The 22978-nt window shown below is 35.0% G+C and overlaps 1 protein-coding gene across 1 annotated transcript; it reads left to right on the top strand.

The window, feature by feature from the left end:
- Window positions 1-2269: 2269 nt before the first annotated feature.
- LOC101253843 (protein LOL1-like) lies at window positions 2270-22507 on the top strand. Its single transcript, XM_069294632.1, has 3 exons — window positions 2270-2742; window positions 9994-10104; window positions 21940-22507. Exons 1-3 carry the CDS (start codon window positions 2631-2633, stop codon window positions 21978-21980), a joined length of 264 nt encoding a protein of 87 aa, XP_069150733.1. The 5' UTR covers window positions 2270-2630; the 3' UTR covers window positions 21981-22507.
- The last annotated feature ends 471 nt before the right edge of the window (window positions 22508-22978 follow it).

Raw genomic sequence — 22978 nt, 5'->3', positions numbered from 1 at the left:
TTCTAGTATTTCATTTATAATATGTTGTGGAGTCTGTCCCAACATCCATGTAGTATAGTAGAGACTTCATAGACAGTCAAATAACTCACTTTTGGGTCTCTCCTTATTAACTGATGTTTCATCTTGAGATTTAAGTGTCAATCTGGTCAGACTAATATAATTAAGTATTTCTCTTGAGAATGTTTCTTATTTATAGTTGATTTAAGCTAAGTCTTCCAGTGAGTTAAGTATACCAAGCCAAGGGTTCGCTCAAGGCCAACAATGGTCATTGGGTGTCGGCCACATCCAGGGTGTAGGCTCTGGGCGTGACATAATTAAACTTGTATGAAATTAAACTCATAACTGAATTGAAGAAATCTTGCTTAATTCAACCTTCAAACAATACCCATCAAATAAGGAAAATTCAGGTGGATAATCTGCCCTTGATGTATCATATTGGTCTTCTTGGTATGATTAAGCAGTTAAACTTTATCTAAGCTTTAAACAACAATCTCCAACGAGTTAAAATAGTATTGGATCGTGAATAAATTATCCAATCCATCAAATTTGTTTTCTTATGATTTCACATACGATGATCAAGATTTTCATTTAAAAAATACCTCTTAATTGGATGGATTTCCCCAAATCAACTTTAATTGCCTGATTTTACTTAAAATCATTTGATTTACATGATCGCCTCTTTAACTAGATCCATTAAACTAATTAAACTCACAAGAACTAAAATCCATAATCTTCAAACAACACCCAATGATTAAAGAAAAAATTGGTGAATAATATGTCTTTGTTATAGCATGTCGATCTTCTTGGTACAGTTAATTAGTAGTTGGACTTGATTTTAACTTTAAACAACAATCGCTCACAAGTTAAAACAATGCTAGATTGTGAATAACATATTTAGTCCATTAAATTTCTTTTTCAGAAGATCAACTTTGGTGATCGAGATTTTCTTTTCAAAATGATTCAACCAAAGGAAACCTCTAATATGTAGTGGTAACAACAAACCCAACTCGGAGTTACAACACTCTAGTCATCGATCTTTTGAGTACATATATTTGTCAACAATAAATCTTAATTGAAAACTTTGTTTTGATCTTCAAGCTCCTTTAGTGGAGCTTTTAAGCTCAAATCTTAAAATTCAAGTATCTCAAAGTGTTAATTCACTAATTTTTGCATCAAGCTTAAGATGGAATCATCTCCAACAATGAACTCAAAGTCTGCATATTTGTATAGCACAATAATTCGATAGTGAAAAGTTCGAACCTTTGAAGAAATAACAATGGTCCGACTGGATACAACCCACATTAAGCTTCTCAAAATAGTCACTAAGCCAAATGTTAACCCCATATTGTAGCTAAACGATCACAACCCGAAATCAACCTATGATAGTGTCTATCATAAACTCCCAGTAGGTAAGCAAAAAATTAATTAGTACAAGTAATAAAACACTTAAAGATAAAACTACGGGGAAGTATCAATAAGAAAAGGTGGTCTTATAGCATAGATATGTATATAAGATACAAAATATGTAGAAAGGCCCCAATGTGATCTCGAAAGACAAAACTATACACAAGAACCAAAACCTCGGACCTGGTCTCGTCGACCATATACATTAATCTCGTCCAATCAAAATATAAAATACATAGACAATACAAAAAGAAAAAAAATAGTAAAACTCTATACGCTAAGAGATCAACACGATCCAACAATGTTGACCTAGAAAAATTTAAAATCAACGGGGTAGCTCGTGCTATGAGCTACATCAGAAAAGAGATGCTAATGTGTAGTATGACAGGATAGTTGAAGAGTTCATTCTTTATTTTACTATCTAAATATAGAGAATAAACAATAAAATAGAGGCCAATATAGAGAGGTGAATCATTTAAACCATAAAACAAACGGGGCGACCCAAATGAATTTTGGGAAAAGAAAAGAAGTTCCCAATTGAAAACCCATAAAAAGTCAAAAACACATCCTTTGAATAATATTTATTTAACGGAGAAGAACATTTAATAAGAACAAAAAAACACAAAGGAGAAATTCCGATAAGATTACCGAATCCAAATTCTGAAAATCTATAAATTGCCATTCTTACAATATTTCCATTGTAATCCTATCCCATTTTCCAGAGTACTCGAAATCGCCAATTCTGTTGTATATCACCCAATTTGTTTCATCCTACCTACACTGGTAAGAATTGCTTTTCTTTAATTTCTGGGTTTTAATGTGTTTCAATGTTTGAGAATCAGTTTCTTATGAAGGTGGTGGAATCCAAATTATGGCTATGGAAAATAGGGTAAATTGATGGATAGATAAGCTTAATTGACTTTTTTGGTTGATGAAATTTGGTTATTTTCTTGGTGTTTGAGAATTTGAGTATTTATGAATTTATGGGTTGGGGATTTCTTTTATTTTTGGAACCCTTAAGTATTAAAGGATTGGTGATTGAATGTGAGGATAATGCTTGATATTTTAGGCATAGATTGAAGTAAATTATATGAAAGTTACTTATTGTGATTCGTTCAGCTCATGAATTTTGTTTGATTTGTGTAACGTGGGAGCTTGAAAGTTAAGCATTTGTTTGTTACTGTAGGAGTGGTATGAGTATTTGGTTTTGATTTCGGAGTGCAGCTATGCAGAGTCCGTTGGTGTGCAGTGGGTGTAGGACAATTCTTCTTTATCCCAGAGGAGCTACTAATGTCTGTTGTGCAGTGTGCAATAACCTCACCCCTGTCCCGCCTCCTGGTATCTGTCCTTTCTCTCTGTTATCGATGATTTATGATAAAAGTACTTGATACAGTTTATTTGATACTTGGGCTGATTCTGTGCCTTTTCTTTTGATACTATTCAATTTCTGTTTCATTTGGTGGTGACAGTTGGTGCTAGCCAATGATGAAAAGGGAAAAAAATAACAAAGAGTAATATCTCAAAACTATAATTTCATCTTTGGATTTGATTAACTTCTCTATAGAAACATGGCTAGAAAATATCATACGAGCTGACATACACGATTGCTCGTGGATGAAGTTGGAGGTGGAATCCCCTCGTGTCTTTCCCCTTCACTCACCCAGGGAAAAAGAAAACAGCGTTTTTGGAGTTCAAGCTAATGTGTTTTGAGAGCTAACATGTTTCATAAAATACTAGCCAGAAAGCAAGAAATTTGACATGCTAAGCGAAGATATTTGTTAGCAAGGAAGATGTTCAAACACAAAGAGAAATGCATAAGCTATAGATTGGGGCTTGCCCCTTAGTTAAACACTTAGTTCTCTTATTTGAGTTCTACATTAAGAAAGTGGAAGAAGAAGAATTTGAACTTAGGTAGGAAAACTTCAATGGATTTGCAATCTGTACCACCTTCAAGCTGAGACCCATCTCAGGGTTTTAATGTAAATATAATGCTCCAAGAAGGAGGAGTATGGCATGCACCCGTAAACTTACTCTAGGAATACCACGTAGACTTGTCTACCTATTTCAATGAGCATGCAGTTACATAACTATAACACCAACATTGGGAAAATGTATGACTAAAACTTATGGCTTAATAACCTCATCATAGCGGAAACCAAAGATAAGATACATAGGCAAAACATAACATAAAACTGAATCATCATCATGAACATGAGGAAGCAAAATAATGAATCCCTTTGTATATATATGTAACTCTCACAAGAAGTATCATGGAACCTTTATGAATATACATGAGACATGTTACTGCTAAACAAAAGAATAAGGATCTAAACTAGCTCCCTCAGATGATTGAGGTAGGCTCATCAATATAGAAAAACTAAAGAGATGAGACCTAGCTTGTACTGTCAGCTCTGAATGTAACATTATTCGCAACATACTACAAAAACAATAATGCCCATGGGAGCTAGGTAAATTGTACCTTGTACCATCTAGATATTTTTGACTCCAACTAATAAGGTTGAAACGATACTTTAAAACACGGTAATGCATTAATCATATCATATATTTATGTAAAAGAGAACCCTAAGCCCGCCTATGTGGCGTCACCACATGCCAAGATTCTCTTTAACTTATTTATTTCCAAAATTAGTCATTTTTTTATGAAAAGTTGTGACTTTTATGAAAAGCTGGGACTTTAAAATTAAGTTTTGACTTCTATGAAAAGTTGCAACTTTTACTAAGAGTTATGACTTTTATGAAGAGTTGCAGCTTTTATGAATAGTTGTATTTTTTTATGAAAGATTGTGACTTTTATGAAAGATAATGACTTGTCCAAAGAGTTGTGACCTTTCCGATAAGGCACAATAAACATTTATTCACACAACCCTTTGTTGTCTATAAATAGAAGGATTTCCTCTCATTTTAAAACAACAAAAATTTTAACTTCTTCTTTTTCTTCTGCACAATTAAATATTCGTGTACTTTGCTCCTGACTCACTAACACAATTGTTTTTCTATCAACACACTGGTGAATAGAATCGTTCAACCTCGAGCACTAGAATGAAATAATTTTCTTACGGGAGCAATGTGAATTTAGTGGCTCGATGTTTTCCTTGATGTTTCATTTTATTATTACATATCCTCATTTTTTTTACGGTCATTAATTTATGATTAAATTTTATTTTTGAGTACATGTTTTTAAACTTTATTTTTTATGTTTATGCTTTTGATCATTATGTTGAAGTAAAGATATGTTAATCACGAGTTTGATATAATCATTAAACTATTGGTGTCATGTATATTAGAATTCTTAATCTTGTAAAATACATGACTTTGAACTTTATAGAGTTTTCAGTGGCTAAAAGATCCATGGGATGTCCAAGAAGAGACTTTGAGTGTTCAAAAGTTATGGTGGTCCACACTACCTTGGAGAAATATTTATTCAAATTTCTATCTTATCGAAGAATTCAATCTTAGTGACATCCAAAAAATAAATGAATGTAGTGGGATGGTAAGTATTGTACTCAACCTTAATCAAACATTTGGGGTTCAAATTCTGGGTTTGGAGTCCATGAATTACCCCTCAAAGTAGGATGAATCTATATTAATCAAATATTAAAGAAATAATTATTTCCTTATAAGTACATAAACAACAAAATATGTCTTTGACTATCAAAGTAGTGTCATCGACTGCTTATGATTTTATAATAAGGGATTTGCCAGGACATATTTAATCTAAATTATTTGAGCGATATACGTTATTTCATTGAACTTCAAGAGATGTGTTTTTATATTTTAATTAATTTATCAAGTACACAACTAACTACATAAGATGTATAATATTATGATTTTGTATGTAGATGCCTTGAATAGGAGAAAAACTCTTGCAATTGATGAATGAAATATTTGTACCACTTTTTAAAATACAAATATAGACAATGAAACAATTACATATATGATATAAAGAATTTAGTGATGAACAACTATAGTAAAATAAAGAATTAATAACAAAATTCATAAGGACTTAGAATCAAATCTTTTTCGTTTTAAGATTTAAAAAAAAACATATCATTTCTTCTTTGGATAAAATATTCTTGACAATTTATCATGGGGTTGTACTCTCAAAACCACTTGTATTATCAAATGTTCAGAAGTAGATCATTGATGTAGTTCACCACCGTGCGAAGCACGAGAAATTTACCTAGTAGCATAATATCTTAAAGCATTTCATAATGATCCATTTATGGAAAGCAATAAATATTTGGAAATTGTAATAATAAACTTTTAGTATAACTAAACATAACATTTCCTTAATTGGGCAGTCATAGCATATATGCGATTTGGACATCATGACGGACGAACAATATCCGGTCGCAAGACTGTCTCACCATAATTCCGCGTTGTTTCAATGATAAGTGAAAGCACAAAAAAATACCTCCTTATGAAATAATGTGAGCAGCCGCCATTAAAAATGGCATGAATAGCATGAGTAGTTTCTAGATAAATGTTTCTAAGGTTAGATCATTTAATCATCTTTTGGTCCTGTAAACATTCAAATTTTGGCATGTTTAGCTTATGAGTCATTTAAGACTAGTTGTTATATAAAATTTCAATTTTGATTTTGAACTTGAAAATAGATCTCATATTTGAAATCAAGTAAAACGTGCAAGCATGAGTCTTTAACATAAACATGTTCATAAGGAAATCACATATCATGTAGAAACGTGTCATAATTGTTATTTTCAATTTTAAGATTAGGTCTAGCCAGCATAAGGTATAAAATGTCCATAACATAGAAGTTTAGCATAAGTCATTCAAAGCATGGTAAGTATGTCTGGCTTGTGCCTATGAACTCATACTAACCGGTCAAACGTTTTTCATGATTTTGGAAGCCATGCATTTTTAATAAAATGCCTTTAAAAAGAGGTACACCTTAACTTACCTTGTCTACGCTCTTCAATAAAACCCAAAAGACATCCAAGCATCCACCGCAATTTAATCTACATAGAGCGGTTCCAATTTCAACTAATATCCAACCAACGGAATAAATAAAAAACCCGTTTAGGGTTCATATATTCCTTCTTCTATTATTCTGTTAATTCATATTTAAATGATCTACCATATGATGGTTCCTAGTCATTGGGGTTCATGGAATACTTAATTCATTCTCTAGCCCAAATTTACTTTTATTTTTTTCTCCACTAGATATATTATCTTTTCAAGAATTCATGTTTCTAGAGTTCACTTAATCCACAATTCAAATGGTCTAAATACCTTCATTATATGATATTTTTATCACATTGAAATAAAAAAAGCAAGACATTACGTCTTGAAGAAACACTAGAAATTTTCAAGTTCTTGATGGACTTTGAGTTTTTGGTGAATTTTAACCCATGGGAGGGTTACATGTAATAAGTAGACGAGATCTATCATAAATGACTATTAATGACGTACCTCAAAGTAGCATTGATGGTGAAATGCTTCCTCTTCAAAAAGCTGTCAAAGTTTCAATAAATGAGTTTTCATAATGAATTCTTAATCTTCTCCCTTGGTGAAGTCCTACTTGGAAAGACCCTTTTCTTTGGCTAAGGCCAGCTTCCAGTCACTTCCTCTCATTGCAAGAAATCCAATTTTTAGATAGTTTAGCTTCTTGCTAAATCTCTCCATTAGCCTCTCATTACTGGTTGTCAGTATTTTGGCTCCAGAATTTTCTTTCTCAAAATTTCTCCTCACTTGAAATGGGAAAGGCGAGGCCCTCCTTGGATTTTTTCTCTCCTAGCTAAGCAAGCTAACAGGTAGGCCTTTCCTTGACACTAGCAATCCTCCTCGCCTGGTGAGCTATGTTGTCGAGACTTTTAAATTGTTGGTGAGCTTGTAGCTAGGATAGTCTCTACTTCTCCCTTCACTATAGTTTCCTGGTTCTATTTCATTCATGATACCATATCTCAATTTATCTAAAAAAATTTCAACCGTTGCTACATATGAGATTTATATTCCAGCATTCTAGTATCACTCTGTAGCTTTGTTAACAATTCAAATATATTTTAAATACAACATTGCGGTTGTAATTAACGTGGATTATATGTCAGAAACACACGAATTTACAATGAAGAAGGGACAACATTTTGTGCCAATTAAAGCTTATTGTCTTGATTAAATAGAATTTATATAGTTAGGTTTTAGTGTTCTGTGAGAATTCAAACAATATTTTTTTAATCGCTGAGAATCTCCTAGTTTAATATCGGTCCACAGATCAAGTGCTGTGGAGTATGACCCGGCCCTCTATCCTGCGTCGACTTAAATAATATTCTCTTTTGTCAGCGAGGCAAAGGCAACTTGTCTGGTCATGTGCTGCAATAATTTTATTATGAGAATGAAATGACCCTAGAGCTTGACTCCAGTTGAGCACTCCTTATGACTTGCATCAAAAGCAGCTTTGGGTGTCCCCCCAAAGAAAAAAGAGGGTAAATTATCTTTTTAAAACTCTGGAATTTACAGAGGAAAAGACTTAACATTTAGAAGATCAGAAAACTAATTTACAATCTGAAGTAGAAAAAAAATGTAGTAGGAAATTGACGTTATACCACCCAAACACTATCAATTATCAAATCATAATCAAGCCTAGGGGTGGCAAATGGTTGGATTGAATCGGATTTGGATAAGTTGAATATGGATTGAGAAAAAATGGTTTAGATTACACTCCATCCAAATATAATATGCGGAAATATGGATCTTTACGCCATCTGACGCCTAAACTTTTTTGTTTTTCGAAAACAAAATAAAGTGTTTTTTCAAAAAAAAAATTATAGCCATCCTAAGCATCCCCCCCCCCCCACCAACCTACCCCTAAATTCTCCATAAACAAAAAAAAATCTTTTTTACAAAAAAAATAAATTAAATCATCCCTTCGGGCACCCCCCGGTGGACCTTCCACCAATCCACCCCTAAATTTTTCTGTTTTTCGAAAACAAAAAAAAGTTTGTTTCATTTCACTTATATGGGCTGGATATGAATTCTCATGTTAACCCATTTTCTTCATATTTGTATGAGCTTAATAGGTTGAAGACCATTTTAACCCATTTAAGAAAAGGAAAGAAAATATGAGTGATTCATTCAATTTAATATGGACAAAATAGTTTCATTTCACTTATATGGTCTGGATATGGATTCTGATGTTAACCCATTTTATCCATATTTGTATGAGCTTAAATTGGTTGAAGACCATATGAACCCATTTAAGAAAAGTAAAGAAAATATGACTGATCCATTTAATTTAATATGGCAAAATGATTTCATTTTACTATATATGGACTAAAATTGTCACCTCTAATCAAGCCATAAAATCAACAAGAGACCAACATCCACCATTTAATAGTACAAGCAAACAACATGAAGTCCACAACACATTACGATGTATAATCGTATCTTGCTTTTGTTGTTACCATCCATTAAATAGAAACTACAAATGACGCAGGTGGGATTGAAAGGTGGCAGTTTTACTAGCTCCTAAGTTCTAAATGTTGACAAGTTGAATACCATTGGTGCATATTTTTTAAATGATGAACATTGATAATTATTAAACCTGAGGTTTGATTTGGTTTTGGTTGGCAAGGCAAATTTAACCATGGGTTTGATATGGTAAAGGTTAGTTTCAATTGCTTGGTGATTCTTTTAGGAACTTAGTTATTGAGAAGAACAAATGGGAACTCTATAAGATTTGAGGGGAAGTTGAAATAATTTATTTTCCCCTTATTATAGCCTTTCTCTGTTGGTCCAGCAAATGCATTTTCCATTATGTTCTTTCCATTAATTTTATGAAGGAACATGTTTTCTCTTGGCTCAATTTGGAGGGAAGTAGTTAAAGAATTTATTTCTTGAGAGAAATGACGTGAAGTGAAGCAAGAAAGGAAGATAATTTTATTATACGTCTTTTAAAACCAATGTTGAGAAGAATGTGGTTGCTTAGCTTTTTCTTTATTAGATATCTTTTTTCAACACTTATTATTGACAAGTACTACCCTATAATAAAGTTGAGTGAGAGCTTTTCCAAATTTTACGACTGTGACATCTGTTCTAGTTTGAGTGCACCTCGATTTGATCAATCAGGCACCATGTTATAAGCCTATAACCTACAAGCACATCTTCCAGATGATCTTGTTTTCTAAGGTTGGAGATAAACTCACATCAATTGTTGTATCTAGAATTTGGAGACCATGACTATCTAGGTTGTTGTTCATATATCTCAAACACTCAAGTCATCCCTGTTGGATGGAACAGAAGAAAATTCTCCCCAAACAGTGAGTTGTTCTTCTTATTTTTCCATCAATCAAGCATTTTCTTACACTACATTATAGGATGGGTCACATCCATTTTCTTATGAGCAATATCTCCACTTCTGAAAAATTATAGTATCCCTTCGCCAACGAATCCTGAAAGGAGAAAAAACTAATTTAATTATCAGTGTGAGGAACTTTTATCAACTAATTGCCAACTGTCCCAAATGACACAGCTTACTGTTGTTCGCTGCACTATGTATGCCTTCAACTTATCCATTCTTGTGATGTTGCTTAAATTCTTCCCTCTATGCAGGAACGGAAATGGCTCAACTGATATGTGGATGTTGTCGCACCTTATTGATGCATCCACGTGGGGCAACTAGTGTGAGATGTGCCTGCTGTCATACAGTGAACCTTGTGCCAGGTACAAATATTGGGACTTCTTTTCTTTAGAAATTAAGAAATCACAGTCTAATTAACAATTCTTTTTTATAAGGTAAGTAATTTTGTGCATTTAGTATCCAGAGCATACTTGCGAAGTATAAAAAGGTATTAGCTTCCCTTTCATGAGAAAAAAGAAAAGAAAGATAAAGACTGCATGCGTCGAAGTACTCCGTTTCAAAATTGGAGTGGAAGTCCCTTCGAAACATATGTGTACTGTCTTCATTATGTTAGTTGGATATAATAGGGATGATATTCCATTTTTTCTTATTTTCCTTTCATGTCTTCATTTTTTCCACCATTTATTTTTGTCTTTTACAACATCTATTTTCATATCTTCAGTGTTGTTTGGTTTAGGGATTAGGTAAAATATCTCATCATAAAATCTCAATAAAAATAGTATGGTGTTTGGTTGGAGGGATTAAGAAAATAATCCCAACATAACTAATGCAATGTTTGGTTGGCCCTATAATTTACACAACTAATTCTACATTTAAATAATATTTGCGTCAAGTTATGCAGGAATCTTCGCTTATTTTACACAGGATAGAATGTAGAAAAATAATATGTATTACATAGGATAGAATATGGAAAAAGAATATGTATTAGCAATACGAGAGGTAAAATACTCAAAGACAAACATGTACTAAAAATATGTTCTCCCTACATAGCATTCTATGTATTATTGTTCAACATATAAGAATTACTACATTATCATTCACTGCCTAACAATCCCTTCATTATTGTTCTCCCCATAACAATAATCTTGTCATTATTGACCGAATACACAATTGATAGATTATACTCTCCATATAATTAGTATGTGAATAAAATGAGTTATTTTTTCTAGTACAAGAACCAAAGATCCTAAGTATATTAGTTTATTGACAACTAGTTAAGTGGGTATACTACATGATCTGAAATTTATTTCATATGCTAAATAGTCAGTTTATTGAAAACTAGTTAACTGGGGGCACTACATAATATAAACTTATATTTGATGTTGATAAAGATAAAAACATACAATGGGAGCAAATCAAATACACTTCTTAGTGTCCTAGGATATACTTCCTTACATTCATGTGTAGGGTTATTTTACTTGACGTTTAGTCCTTCATCTTCTCCTCAATTAACTGTTACTACAACTTTTATATGTTGTACTTGTCTCCACCAAATCTTTATACGCATTTTCCAACAAGCAGACTTTCAAAGTTTGTACCACCTAACTCCTTTCATTCTCCAGTTTCCCTTCTTGTATTTGTTGCTTTTATTTGTGGATATTTGCATATTTTCTCTTTACAACAACAGTAATTTTACTTCATTCCTAACAAGTTGAGGTTGGCTATATGAATTGTCACTACATATGAACTCATTGCAATCCAATATTATCTAAAATAAAATAATAATGAAAATAAAGTAGAAAGTAATAGTCCATTATACTTTCTAGGGACGTATGAATATCTGAAAGGTTGAACAATGCTTGGAAAAACGTAGGACATAAAGTAAAAGTGCTAACGTGACCAAAACATATATTCCAACAAATAGGTATAGCCTATAAATATTTTCTTTAATTGTGCCCTATCTTGCACTTAGTTTGCAGGATCCCCAATTTCCAAGAGAATGTAGATCCTTTGAGACAACTTTCTTCCCAGTGATTTTAGGTCTACTTCGTCGCATTTAACGCCTTCACTTACTATTGTTTTGTGCATCTGGTAGTCGACATAAAACATGATCAATCCATTTAAAGAGACCTTTTATTTTATCCTTGATGTACCTACTAGAAATTTTTTTGTTAATCTGGTCATTTTTTATCTTGTCCAGTCTTGTTTGACCGAACCTCCATCTTAGCCTCCACATTTTTATGACGCTCATTTTGTAGATGTGTTGGACTTAAGATGCCCAACATCACTTCCATATAACATTGTTGGTCTACATATTTTCTCTTTACATAAAAAGGTTAAAAATATAGGAAATGAAGATCTGTAAGAGTTACATGTCTTCCCGAAAACAATAGCATAAAGAACTACTGAAAAAATTAAAGTTTAATGTACATAATATGGTAAAAGTAATCTAGATAACATACTGCTATATGTTTAGGAACTGGGACAAGTTTAATGTACATAATATGGTACAAGTAATTTAGACAACATACTGCGCTATGTTTAGGAAATGGGTGTTACTATATGTTCTGTCTTCTGTGTTTTTAAATATATGTTCGTGTGTGTGTAATCAATGAATCGATGTTCCAATGTTACATTGAAAATGAAAAATTGTTATAAAAATGTAATTTGTAAATAGTGTTTTTATTGAATTCGTAGGTGACTAGCACTTAAAATTTGCAATTCTTATCATTTACTATAGTAACAGGATTTAGCGAGCTAAATAAGTAGTCATTTCTACTTGAGATTTCGTATCTGTATCTTCATTTTCTTAATTTCTCTTAGTTTTGGTTTTATGCAAATCTGGAACAAATGTAATTTTCTCTTGATCTTCAGGTCCTAATCATTCCATCAATTAAATGTGCCATATGCCACTATATCACACATGTCAATGTGAGACTCAGTTCTTTTTTTTTCAATTCTTTGGTGAATGGTTTTTTGATGGCTTAATGTTTCTGTATGTATGTTTTTGTGTGCCCTAGTGAGAAAAGAGAGAGAATAAGAAAGAGGAAGAGAAAAACAGAGAAATGAGATAGAAATAGGGGAAGAGGGAAATAGAAGGAAAAAATGAGGAAGTAGAAAGAGAATAAGATACAATTTATTCCCTAATCAAACTTTCACGAGTTTTTGAAGTGTCTTTGAAATAATAATAGTCACGAGTACAATTGATATACTTGGTTTGTATTAATGAATATAATTGTATAAAAAACTTATTGTATTTAGCTACATGTTAGAAGGAGGATAGAGGCTAGCGAGATTGGGAGGGGAGGGGGGAATACATGTTGTATTCATTGTATTAAGTACACGAATACAATTGATTTATATTACCGAATATAATTGTATCAAGTGTATGTGTATTAACAAATACAATTGGCAGGACGAAACCCAATGTAATTTTTAAATTAACTCACAACCTTTAACCCCTCAGGCAATCCTTCTGATCACTGGAATCCTCCCTCCCTCTTCCTTTTCTGACAATCTCCTTCCACCAAAGCCTCTAAAGACTCAAGCCCAAAAAGACTCATCACCAGAAAGTCTCTGACGCGCCTGCACGCGCCACCACTTCTTCTTAAATATTGATGTCACGCTCGACACGCGCCGATGCGTGAGTCGACAAAAGATCAAATCTTATTCTTTTTCTTCCTTCGATCAAGGCCAAAAGGGCTTTCACCTCCCGCTCCGCTTTAGTTTAAAGCACTTTCTTTTCTTTTCTAAACAGAGATGGATAACAAAATATTTTTCAAACTAGGTAGTAAGTCTTATGACTTAACTAATACTACGCTAGCTTCAGAATCTAGGTTTGAATGGGTGGAGAGTGTTGGACAGTATGTGAAAAGATTGGAGTTGAGTAGAGTAGCTCTACAGTGGCTATGCATAAGATTTGTTAAAGAATGACAAAAGTTCCACATCGGTGGCTAATGAGATGGGTGGACTCTTTATAAGGCTTGGGTAATCCTCCTCCCTTTGAGCTAGCTTTTGGGGTGTGAGTTAGGCTTAAGACCTAATTTCACATGGCATTAGAGCAGGGCCCGTCTCACCTGATGTTGGGGCCCCCAAAATCAAAATTGTCCATGCACCAAATGCTAAGCACTGAGCGTGAGGTGGGGTGTTAAAGAATGACAAAAGTCCCACATCGATGGTTAATGGGATGGTTGAACTCCTTATGAGGCTTGGGCAATCCTCCTCCCTTTAAGCTAGATTTTAGGGTGTGAGTTAGGCCTAAGGCCTAATTTCACATGGTATCAGAGCAAGGCCCGTCTAACCCGATATTGGGGCCCCCAAAATCAAAATCATCCACACCACCAGATGCTAAGCACTGAGCGTGAGGTGGGGTGTTAAAAAATGACAAAAGTCCCATATCGATGGTTAATGAGATGGGTAGACTCTTTATAAGGATTGGACAATCCTCCTCCCTTTGAGCTAGCTTTTGGGGTATGAGTTAGTCTTAAAACCTAATTTCAAAAATTAATGAGCTAGCTTTTGGGTGTCAGTAAGGCCTAAGACCTAATTTCACAAGTTAATAAGATGGGTGAACTCCTTATAAAGCTTGGGCAATCTTCCTCCTTCTGAGCTTGCTTTTGGGGTGTGAGTTAGGCTTAAGATCTAATTTTACATGATATCAGAGCAGGGCCCATCCCACCAGTGTTGGGGGCCCTCAAATTCAAAATTGCCCACACCAGATGTTAAGCACTGGGCGTGAGGTGGGGTGTTAAAGAATGACAAAAGTCCCACATCGGTTGTTAATGAGATGGGTGAACTCCTTATAAGGCTTGGGCAAACCTCCTCTCTTTGATCTAGCTTTTGGGGTGTGAGTTAGGCCTAAGAGCTAATTTCACAAGATTTAATGTAGCTTCAGAAATCAAAGGGAAATCCTTCAAAACTTGGAGATGCAGAGATTTAACTACTCTTATTTATTGCTCTTTAAATTACAATAAATATGGTAGATTTATGTCTGTTAAAACTGTTAAAGGAGAGCTGAGATCTATTATTATTCTCCCTGAAATCTCATTTATTGTTGGCTGGTCTGATCTCTCTAAGAAAATTGAGGTCTTTATTACTAAGGCTGAAATTTTACAGAGAGAAACCTTAAATGCAGGTGAGATAATCAGAAATGGACAAAAAGGAAAAGGAAGTTATAAGGAAGCTCTTCAAAAAAAGAAGATGACCCCCTAATGAACATCAATTAGCTCCAAAGAACAGCACCAATAGAGATAAGGATCGTTTGAGGAGAAGTCTAGTTGGCAGCCTCCTAGATTGTGATGAGATACCTTCTCACAACGATGTTAGGAAATGGGCGCAAAACACATATAGAGGTACTCACAATGTACAAGTATTTGACTTGAATAGGATCCAATTCCTTTTCGAATTTCAGTCGACAAGAGATGCTGAAAATGTTTTAGCACGGAGATGGAGTAGGAGCAACCATCTACTAGAACTTGAAAGGTGGTGACCGACGACAAGATCTATTCAAGCCCAACAACAATTTGATTGGTTTTAGGTTCGAATTTTGGGACTACTATTACATCTTTGGACTGATGTGATGAGGGGGATAGGGGAGCAGTGCGGCAGATGGATTGAAACAGAAGAAGAAACCCAACTCAAGAATCACCTGAGATGGGCCCGTATTCGAGTAAAAGGATCTCTGAAGAAAATTCCGGCATATGTAGAAGTGAGTGAGAATTTAATTTTTCTTTGCCAGTATGGTGTGAAGCTCCGGTGAGATTCAGACGAAATTCGAATCTAATGCAGGTCCAGCAATTAGAAGATGCAACACAACTTGTTTCTGGAAGGGAGTTCCCACAACAAAACTTTTTGATGACTTGTATCACAAAGGAGGCCGAGCAAAACATTTTGAGTAATGATACACAGTTAATTTGGTAAAAGAAAGGGGAAAAGGAACACGCAGGTCTGAATGAAAAACAAGTGAGGGAAATAATAAAAAAATGTGGGCCCAGGAGTTGTATTAGAAGTGGTGGACCAAATTAGGATAAATGACAGTGGGTCTCATGAAGACCAATTGCCTAAGAAAGACCCCATTCAGTTAGAAAAAGAAACTTTTGTTGGCAACATCCTTTCGATAGAGAATAACTTTTTTCCGAGTTCAAACTTATCACAGATGGAGATGGGAACCGGAGTGAGAGATGCAGCAATATGCCTTAGGTCAATAGTGTTGGGAGATGAAGAAAACAACATGCCTATGGTTATTTTTTACACTGAAGGGGCAGGAATTATTTCAAAAAAAACTGATAAGATAAATCTTCATCAGGGCAACTGTTTTAATGAGCAAATTACAGTATTTTAAGACCCTCTTCCTCTTCAAATTAATGATAGTCTCTCAGATCAAGAAATCAAAGACAAAGCTTCTAATGTACTCAAACTCAGACAACTTTTTGGGGTTGATTTTGAAGGATGTGATAAGACGACTTTTCATAAATTTCTGAGAATTGATCAAAAGATGGGGGATTTGAGGCAGAAGAAGTTGGAGACAACACCAATCAACACAAAGAACACAATCCCAAAGGAGATAAGAAATTTGGAGTTTTCATGTTAAGTTTAAAGAAGGGGAATCAAGAAACAAGGGGAGAATAACAAACACAAATTTCCAATGAAAGTCAAAATCCTTTCTTGGAATATAAGGGGGGTATATGGAACAGAAAAAAAAGGGGATAGTTAGGAGATTATTCCAACATTGGGAGGCTGATATTTATGTTCTGGTTGAGACAAAATTAGGAGGATCAGAGGTGAATGTTTTCAAACAATTATGGCAAAATAGATGGATGAAGGAGTTTCATTTGGATGTTATAGGCAGAAGTGGTGGCATCGTAGTGATGTGGGATAAACGGGTGTGGAGAAGAGAGTTGGTACTAGCTGCAAACCAAATGGTGACCTGCAAGTTTGAAGGCATTAATTAGGCATTCACATGGTTATTTTCAGGTGTGTATGCCTCGTGTGATCCAATAACTAGAATAGAACTTTGGCAAGAATTCATCAACATCAAAGAACTGTGTAATAGGCCTTGGGTAGCGTGTGGAGATTTTAATGCTACAAGATACCCAAATGAAAGATCATAAGGGCACAAAATTACTTCGCCAATGACTGAATTCTCTAATTGGATTAATGAGATGGATTTCATCGACCCTCCTTTAGTTGGGGGGGTCTTTTACTTGGAGAAGGGGGGACAATCACATGTCTGCTTTCAGAATTGATAGGTTTTTATTCTCTTCCCAGTGGGATGAGACCTTCACACGGATAAAACAGAGCATGCTTCCCAAAATAGATTCTAATCACAATCAAATTTTGCTCGATTGTGGAGATTTAAATTTGAAGAAGTCTTACTTCAAGTTCGAACAATGGTGGTTAATGATGGAGGGTTTCACACACAAAGTTGAAGATTGGTGGGCATCTTTTAATATCACGGGTACGGGCTCTTATGTCCTAGCCACCAAGTTGAGGATGCTAAAGGGGAAGCTAAAAGAATGGAAACATGAGAATAGAAACAATTGGAATCAGAGAAAAGAGGAAATCTTAAATCAGTTGTCAATTTTAGAAAAGACTCAAGAGTCGAGATTACTATCAAAGGATGAGTTACTCCAGAAAGTACACCTTTCAATGGAGTTTAAAGATGTTACAAAAAATGAGGAAATATCTTGGAGCCAGAGGTCTAGAATACACTGGCTCAAACACAGAGACAAAAATACCAAGTATTTTCACAGGATGGCTACTACTCATAAAAGATTCAACACCATTAACAAGCAGATGGTTGAAGGGGTTACAGTAACACATTCAGAAGAAATTTAAGGAAGCATAATCAGTTACTATCAAAATCTCTACAGAGAAGCAGAATAAAAGAGGTCAGAATTTAAAGTACAGGGAGCGGAAAGCATTACACAAGAGGAAAATGTATGGATGCAAAGGCAATTTGAGGAAAAGGAAGTTTTTAATTGCATAAAATCATATGCTAATGATAAGGCCTCCGGACCAGATGGCTTTCCGATGAGTTTTTTCCAAAACTTCTAAGAGATACTGAAGATATACTTCACGAATGTAGTGAGACAATTTCATATAAGACATGAAATAGAGAAGAGTCTAAACGCCACCTATGTGGCTCTAATCCCAAAAAAGACAGGATCTTTGGAACTTGGGGATTTCAGACCCATCAGTCTCATTAGTGGAGTGTACAAGGTTTTTGGCAAGTTGTTGGTGAAGAGATTAAAGAAAGTGATAAGTAAATTAGTGAATAATCACCAAATGGCCTTCATTCAAGGAAGACAACTTATGGATGTCGCGTTAATAGCAAGTGAGTGTGCAGACTCAAGGATTAAAGGAGAGATCCATGAATCATGTGCAAGCTTGATATAGAAAAGGCATATGATCATATCAATCGAGAGTTTCTACTTAATATACTGAGGCAGATGGGGTTTGGAGACAATGGCTTAAATGGATAGGATTTTGTATCAAAACTGTCAGGTTCTCCATACTTGTTAATGGAGAACCTGCTGGTTTTTTTCCTTCTGAGAGAGGATTAAGATAGGGAGACCCTCTCTCCCCCTTCCTTTTTATTTTAGCTATGGAGGGTCTTAACAGTATGATTAGAGTGACAAATCAGAAGGACTGGATAAAGGGTTTCAACATTGGTAATCAGTTAGGGGTCAATTTGAAGATAAGTCACCTTTTATATGCAGATGATACACTAATATTTTATGATGCAAAGGCTGAACAAGTTAGTTACATTAGAGTTGTTTTGGTGATTTTTGAGGCCATCTCCGGACTGGCTATGAACTGGGGGGAAAAGCAGCATCTTCCAAGTTAAGGAAGTGGCAAATATTCAGATGTTGGCAAGCATCTTGCAATGCAAGATAGAGAACTTACCAACTACTTACTTGGGAATGCCTTTGGGGAATAATCATAAGGAGCTGGTGATTTGGGATGGAATCATTGAGAAGACAGAAAAAAGGTTGGCTAATTGGAAGGCAAACTATCTATCTCTGGGAGGTAGAGTCACTCTGATCAATTCGGTTCTAGATGTGTTGCCTACATATGTTATGTCTCTCTTCCCTTTACTAGCACAGGTAGAAGAGAGGTTGGATAAATTAAGGTGCGATTTCCTATGGGCGGGGAAGAAAGAAGAAAAAAAATACACTTAGTTAAATGACAAACAACATTATTAAGCAAGAAGACAGGGGGTCTTGGCATAAAAAATTTGAGGGTCCAGAACAAAAGTCTACTTTCTAAATGGCTTTGAAGATTTGTGGTTGAAGATGAGGCATTATGGAGAAGAGCAATTCTCAACAAGTATGGGCAGATCAAGGAGTGGATATCTAATGTAGTGGATAGCACGTATAAGGTATCAGTTTGGAGATCAATCAGAAATTTATGGGATAGTCTGAAGAAGAATTTAGTGGTCAAGGTGGGAGAGGGTAACAAAGTATTTTTTTGGGAAGGACAAGTGGATTGGACAAGAGTTTCTAAACTCGGTTTTCCCCGATCTTTTCTCGTTTTGAACCAATCCTGAGGCTAAAATTCCTGAGATTTAGTCCCCTCATGGATGGAACCTCACCTTCAGGAGAAATCTAAATGATTGGGAAGTGGATAGAATTGTTGAAATGCTACTCAAATTGGGTGAATTCACGGGCCTTACTACAGAAGCAAATGGTATAAGATGTAAACATGACTCTGATGGCAAGTTCTCTATACGTAGGCCGTATAGGAGAGAGGTCATGACTCACTATGGGGGAATTCATGGTCCATGGAAACAAATATGGGAGGGAAATACCCCAATCAAGGTGAAATGCTTCACCTGGTTGATCACCAAAAGGGCATGTCTCACTCAGGAGAAACTCAAAAAAAGAGGCTTTCAGATTATCTCCAGATGTTTTCTTTGTCATGAGAAGGAAGAAACTAACAACCACTTATTCCTACACTGTATAGTTATTGTTCAGGTGTGGCGCTTGGTGTACAACATTTCTCAAGAGCCTTGGGTGATGCAAGAACATACTGCTGATCTTTTAAGCTGCTGGATAAGGAGGGAGGGGAGCAAGACACAAAAAAATGGTGGTCTATAGTACCAGCTTGTGTCTGGGGTGCTATTTTTTTTTATTTATTTAACGACCCTTGTGGTGGGTCAGGGGCTGAGCAACACCCCCAGGCCTTATCATTTATTAAAATCAAAAGTACATGGAGGGGAACATAAACCTTACCTCATTTCTTATGTTGGGTATATAGTTGATTAATCCTACTAAGGTTCATCAACTTAACCACATACAACAAGATGTAATCTAATAAACTAAGCACCTAGAGAGGACTCCTCTCATAATAAAACGTTTCTAAGAATACATAAATTAGGGAGACTCTCCCTTTACAAGAAATATTTTGAAAAAGATAACCTATTCAACAAATTGAACAGATTCTTCAGTCCATCCATGCCATTCCTCATTGTTGTCTTATTGACACTATGGTGGTTGTTTAATCATTTTGAGTTTCCTTCTTCTAAATGATTGCATTCCCATTTTTCCCAATCTATAGCTACCTCTGGGGGGCTATTTGGAGAGAGAGAAATCTAAGGTGTCATGAGATTATTACTAACACTATGCAGAAAGTTAAAAAAAAATTGCATTAACATGTTGTTTTTTTGGTGTAAAGAAGAGGGTATAGAAGTAGCAGAACAGTTGGTAGATTTCCTAGGATCAATGTAATTATGGTTTTAGCTTGTAACTTTTTGGAAGTAGACAGCATAACCTTAATTCTAAAGAATACAACTTTAACTTTATCCAAAAAAATCAAATACATTTGGCAGGATATAAATTGTCGTAAAACCATTGACAGATGACACAGACATGTTTTGCCATATTATGTGGAACATTTTGTGGGCTATAGAAGGTGAAGAGAGATGTGAGCGAGAGAGGGCAGAGTGGGAGGAGATAGCCGCGGGATAGAGGAGAGACATTTTCAATTAAGTTCTAACTATAGCTGTGAATTTGTAATTCTTTTAAATTATAGTTGTGTATAGTGAAAACATATCACATGATTGCCATATTGCATAACTTCCCTAAAATCTAACCTTAAAAATTAAGGCATAATCTATCTAAAAGATGAATATGAAAATAAATGTGAAAAATCTATCAAAAAATCTCAAAACATACAATAGTGATCTTTTTTCAATATAGAATCTTTTTCCAGTAGGACATTCCAATATAAAAATTAAAATTCTTCCTCCCCCAAGGAAGGAGAAAATTCGTCTTTGGCAAGTAGGTTTCTTCTTGGGCCAACTCGAAAAGATCATGATTTATTCTCACCAATCTCTAATCATGGAGAATCTTGTGGTAGTTGATCCTTTTAGAAACAATACTCTCGTGCGAACTATCCGTTTATAATGGGCCAGATTTCCCTTTGTATTAGGGTCTTACAAAACTTCAACATTGTTCCAACTTTCTCAGGTTATCTGTCTTTCATTTATCATTTACCCTGCTTGAAGAAAAAGAGGACCAGTTGAAAGGTATAAAATATTACCTAAAAGATCCAAGTATAGTTCAGTTGGTGCCTAGGCTAGCGTGCATGCACCACAATCAATTCCACTAGAAACATGTTACCTCTCACTAGCACAAGTATCGATTAACTATGTTTTACTGAGGCTTGGACAGATTGGATGAAATCACCTAGTGTTTTTTTCTCCTCCTCTGGATTTGAACCAGAGACCTCATGTTGACATTTTATGACACATGTTAAGGTCTACATATAGAAAGGTGATAAGTGGTTTCTCTGTCAAAATTTGGTCTTTCTCGGAGTTATGGTTGGAGAGGCAAATTGAATTACATTTGCTTTTTGAGACCCCCTTCTTGTGAGACTATACTGGGTTTTTGTTGTTGTTTTCTCTGTGAGACCCATAATTTTGAGGTTCTGATACCAGTTACTGCAAAACTAGAGAAATTATACGTCTGCTAATTAATTTCATACTTCCGTTGGCATAAGTTCAGAGGTTATGTCACAGACTCACAGGAAACTATTTATGTAAAGCATTACTCATCTAATTCTCCTTGCTATGCTCATTTGTGTTAGCAACCTGTTTGGTTTCAGTTACTAATCATCACTCAGGCTATTACCTTTCACATCCTGTTGTGATGATTCATTTTTCAGTTTTAATGTGTCTATGTATCTCCATGCAGGCCGTAGATGGAAGAACCCCAGTTTTTGTGCAGACCTCTAATAGTGGTGCTACATCCTCTGAGGACCCACTTCTTCAACAGTGAGTTCTTAATCTGCTAGACCTTACTATCCATTTGCAACTTGTGATTGACCAACGAGGATTCAAATCTGAGATATTGTTTATCTATTATAGGCTACGGGTCGTTCACGGAATCAAACCATGGTTGTTCACGACCCTGTGTCTTTAGATGAAATTGGCAAGTTGGTGAGTCTAATTTCAACCTCTGTTTCTTTTATTTATCTTTTACTGTTCACATATGATTCATTTTTTCTTGTGCTTTATTAAAGGTAAGTATTTCTGACACACAATTTTACATTTACTAAGTGAGCAATGTTGTTGGTGGTGGTGTGACAACGACAACTTAGGAATGATTTATGATATGCAATAACAGAAGGATTAAGATACTTATGTCTATGAAATGCACCTAAAGTCTTTACTGAAGGCAGTAAGGTTTTTGCTTGCTTCCATTGGATCGATGAGTATAAATGTGGTGCTATAAAGATATGGTAATATTTAGTCCTGTAGTATTAAAGCATTTCTAGATTGAAGAAGTGTACCAAAGGTCTGACGATTTGTGGTAACATTGTCAAAGTGATTGAACATTTAGGTTTTAGTAATGTTGATTTTCTGGAGTCAGTAAATGTTGCCAAATTAGATTATGTGGTGTGAATACGCCCGATGATCCAAGTACATAATGTTGATATGTACCATTTGTCATGATGTAGATAAAATTTAATCAACTTGGTGGGTGTGATCTTGACGTAACTGCTCTTGCGACTGCATTTGAAAATAAAATGTCTTTGGAGATGTGTGTAACTCTATCTACCAAAACTTTAGAGAGTAATTTCCATAGATAGTCACCACGTTTGGGAAATTACTTAGAATATCACTTATGTTTGTTTTAGGACTACTATAGCACCCAACTTTACCTATTTTCCTCAAATTATACTTGACACAAAAAATACATTATCTCTCTCCTATTAGGATGTCATTTCACA

The sequence above is a fragment of the Solanum lycopersicum genome, chromosome 2 (genome assembly GCF_036512215.1).
Source record: "Solanum lycopersicum chromosome 2, SLM_r2.1".
NCBI classification, from domain to species: Eukaryota; Viridiplantae; Streptophyta; class Magnoliopsida; order Solanales; family Solanaceae; genus Solanum; species Solanum lycopersicum.
This window is presented reverse-complemented; position numbering and strand designations above follow the sequence as displayed.

Excerpts from the sequence above, each read along its gene's own strand:
- LOC101253843 (XM_069294632.1), top strand. The coding sequence starts at position 2,631 with ATGCAGAGTCCGTTGGTGTGCAGTGGGTGTAGGACAATTCTTCTTTAT. Across the intron at positions 2,743-9,993 it reads CACCCCTGTCCCGCCTCCTG|GAACGGAAATGGCTCAACTG; the intron begins GTATCTGTCCTT and ends CCCTCTATGCAG. Across the intron at positions 10,105-21,939 it reads TACAGTGAACCTTGTGCCAG|GCCGTAGATGGAAGAACCCC; the intron begins GTACAAATATTG and ends ATCTCCATGCAG.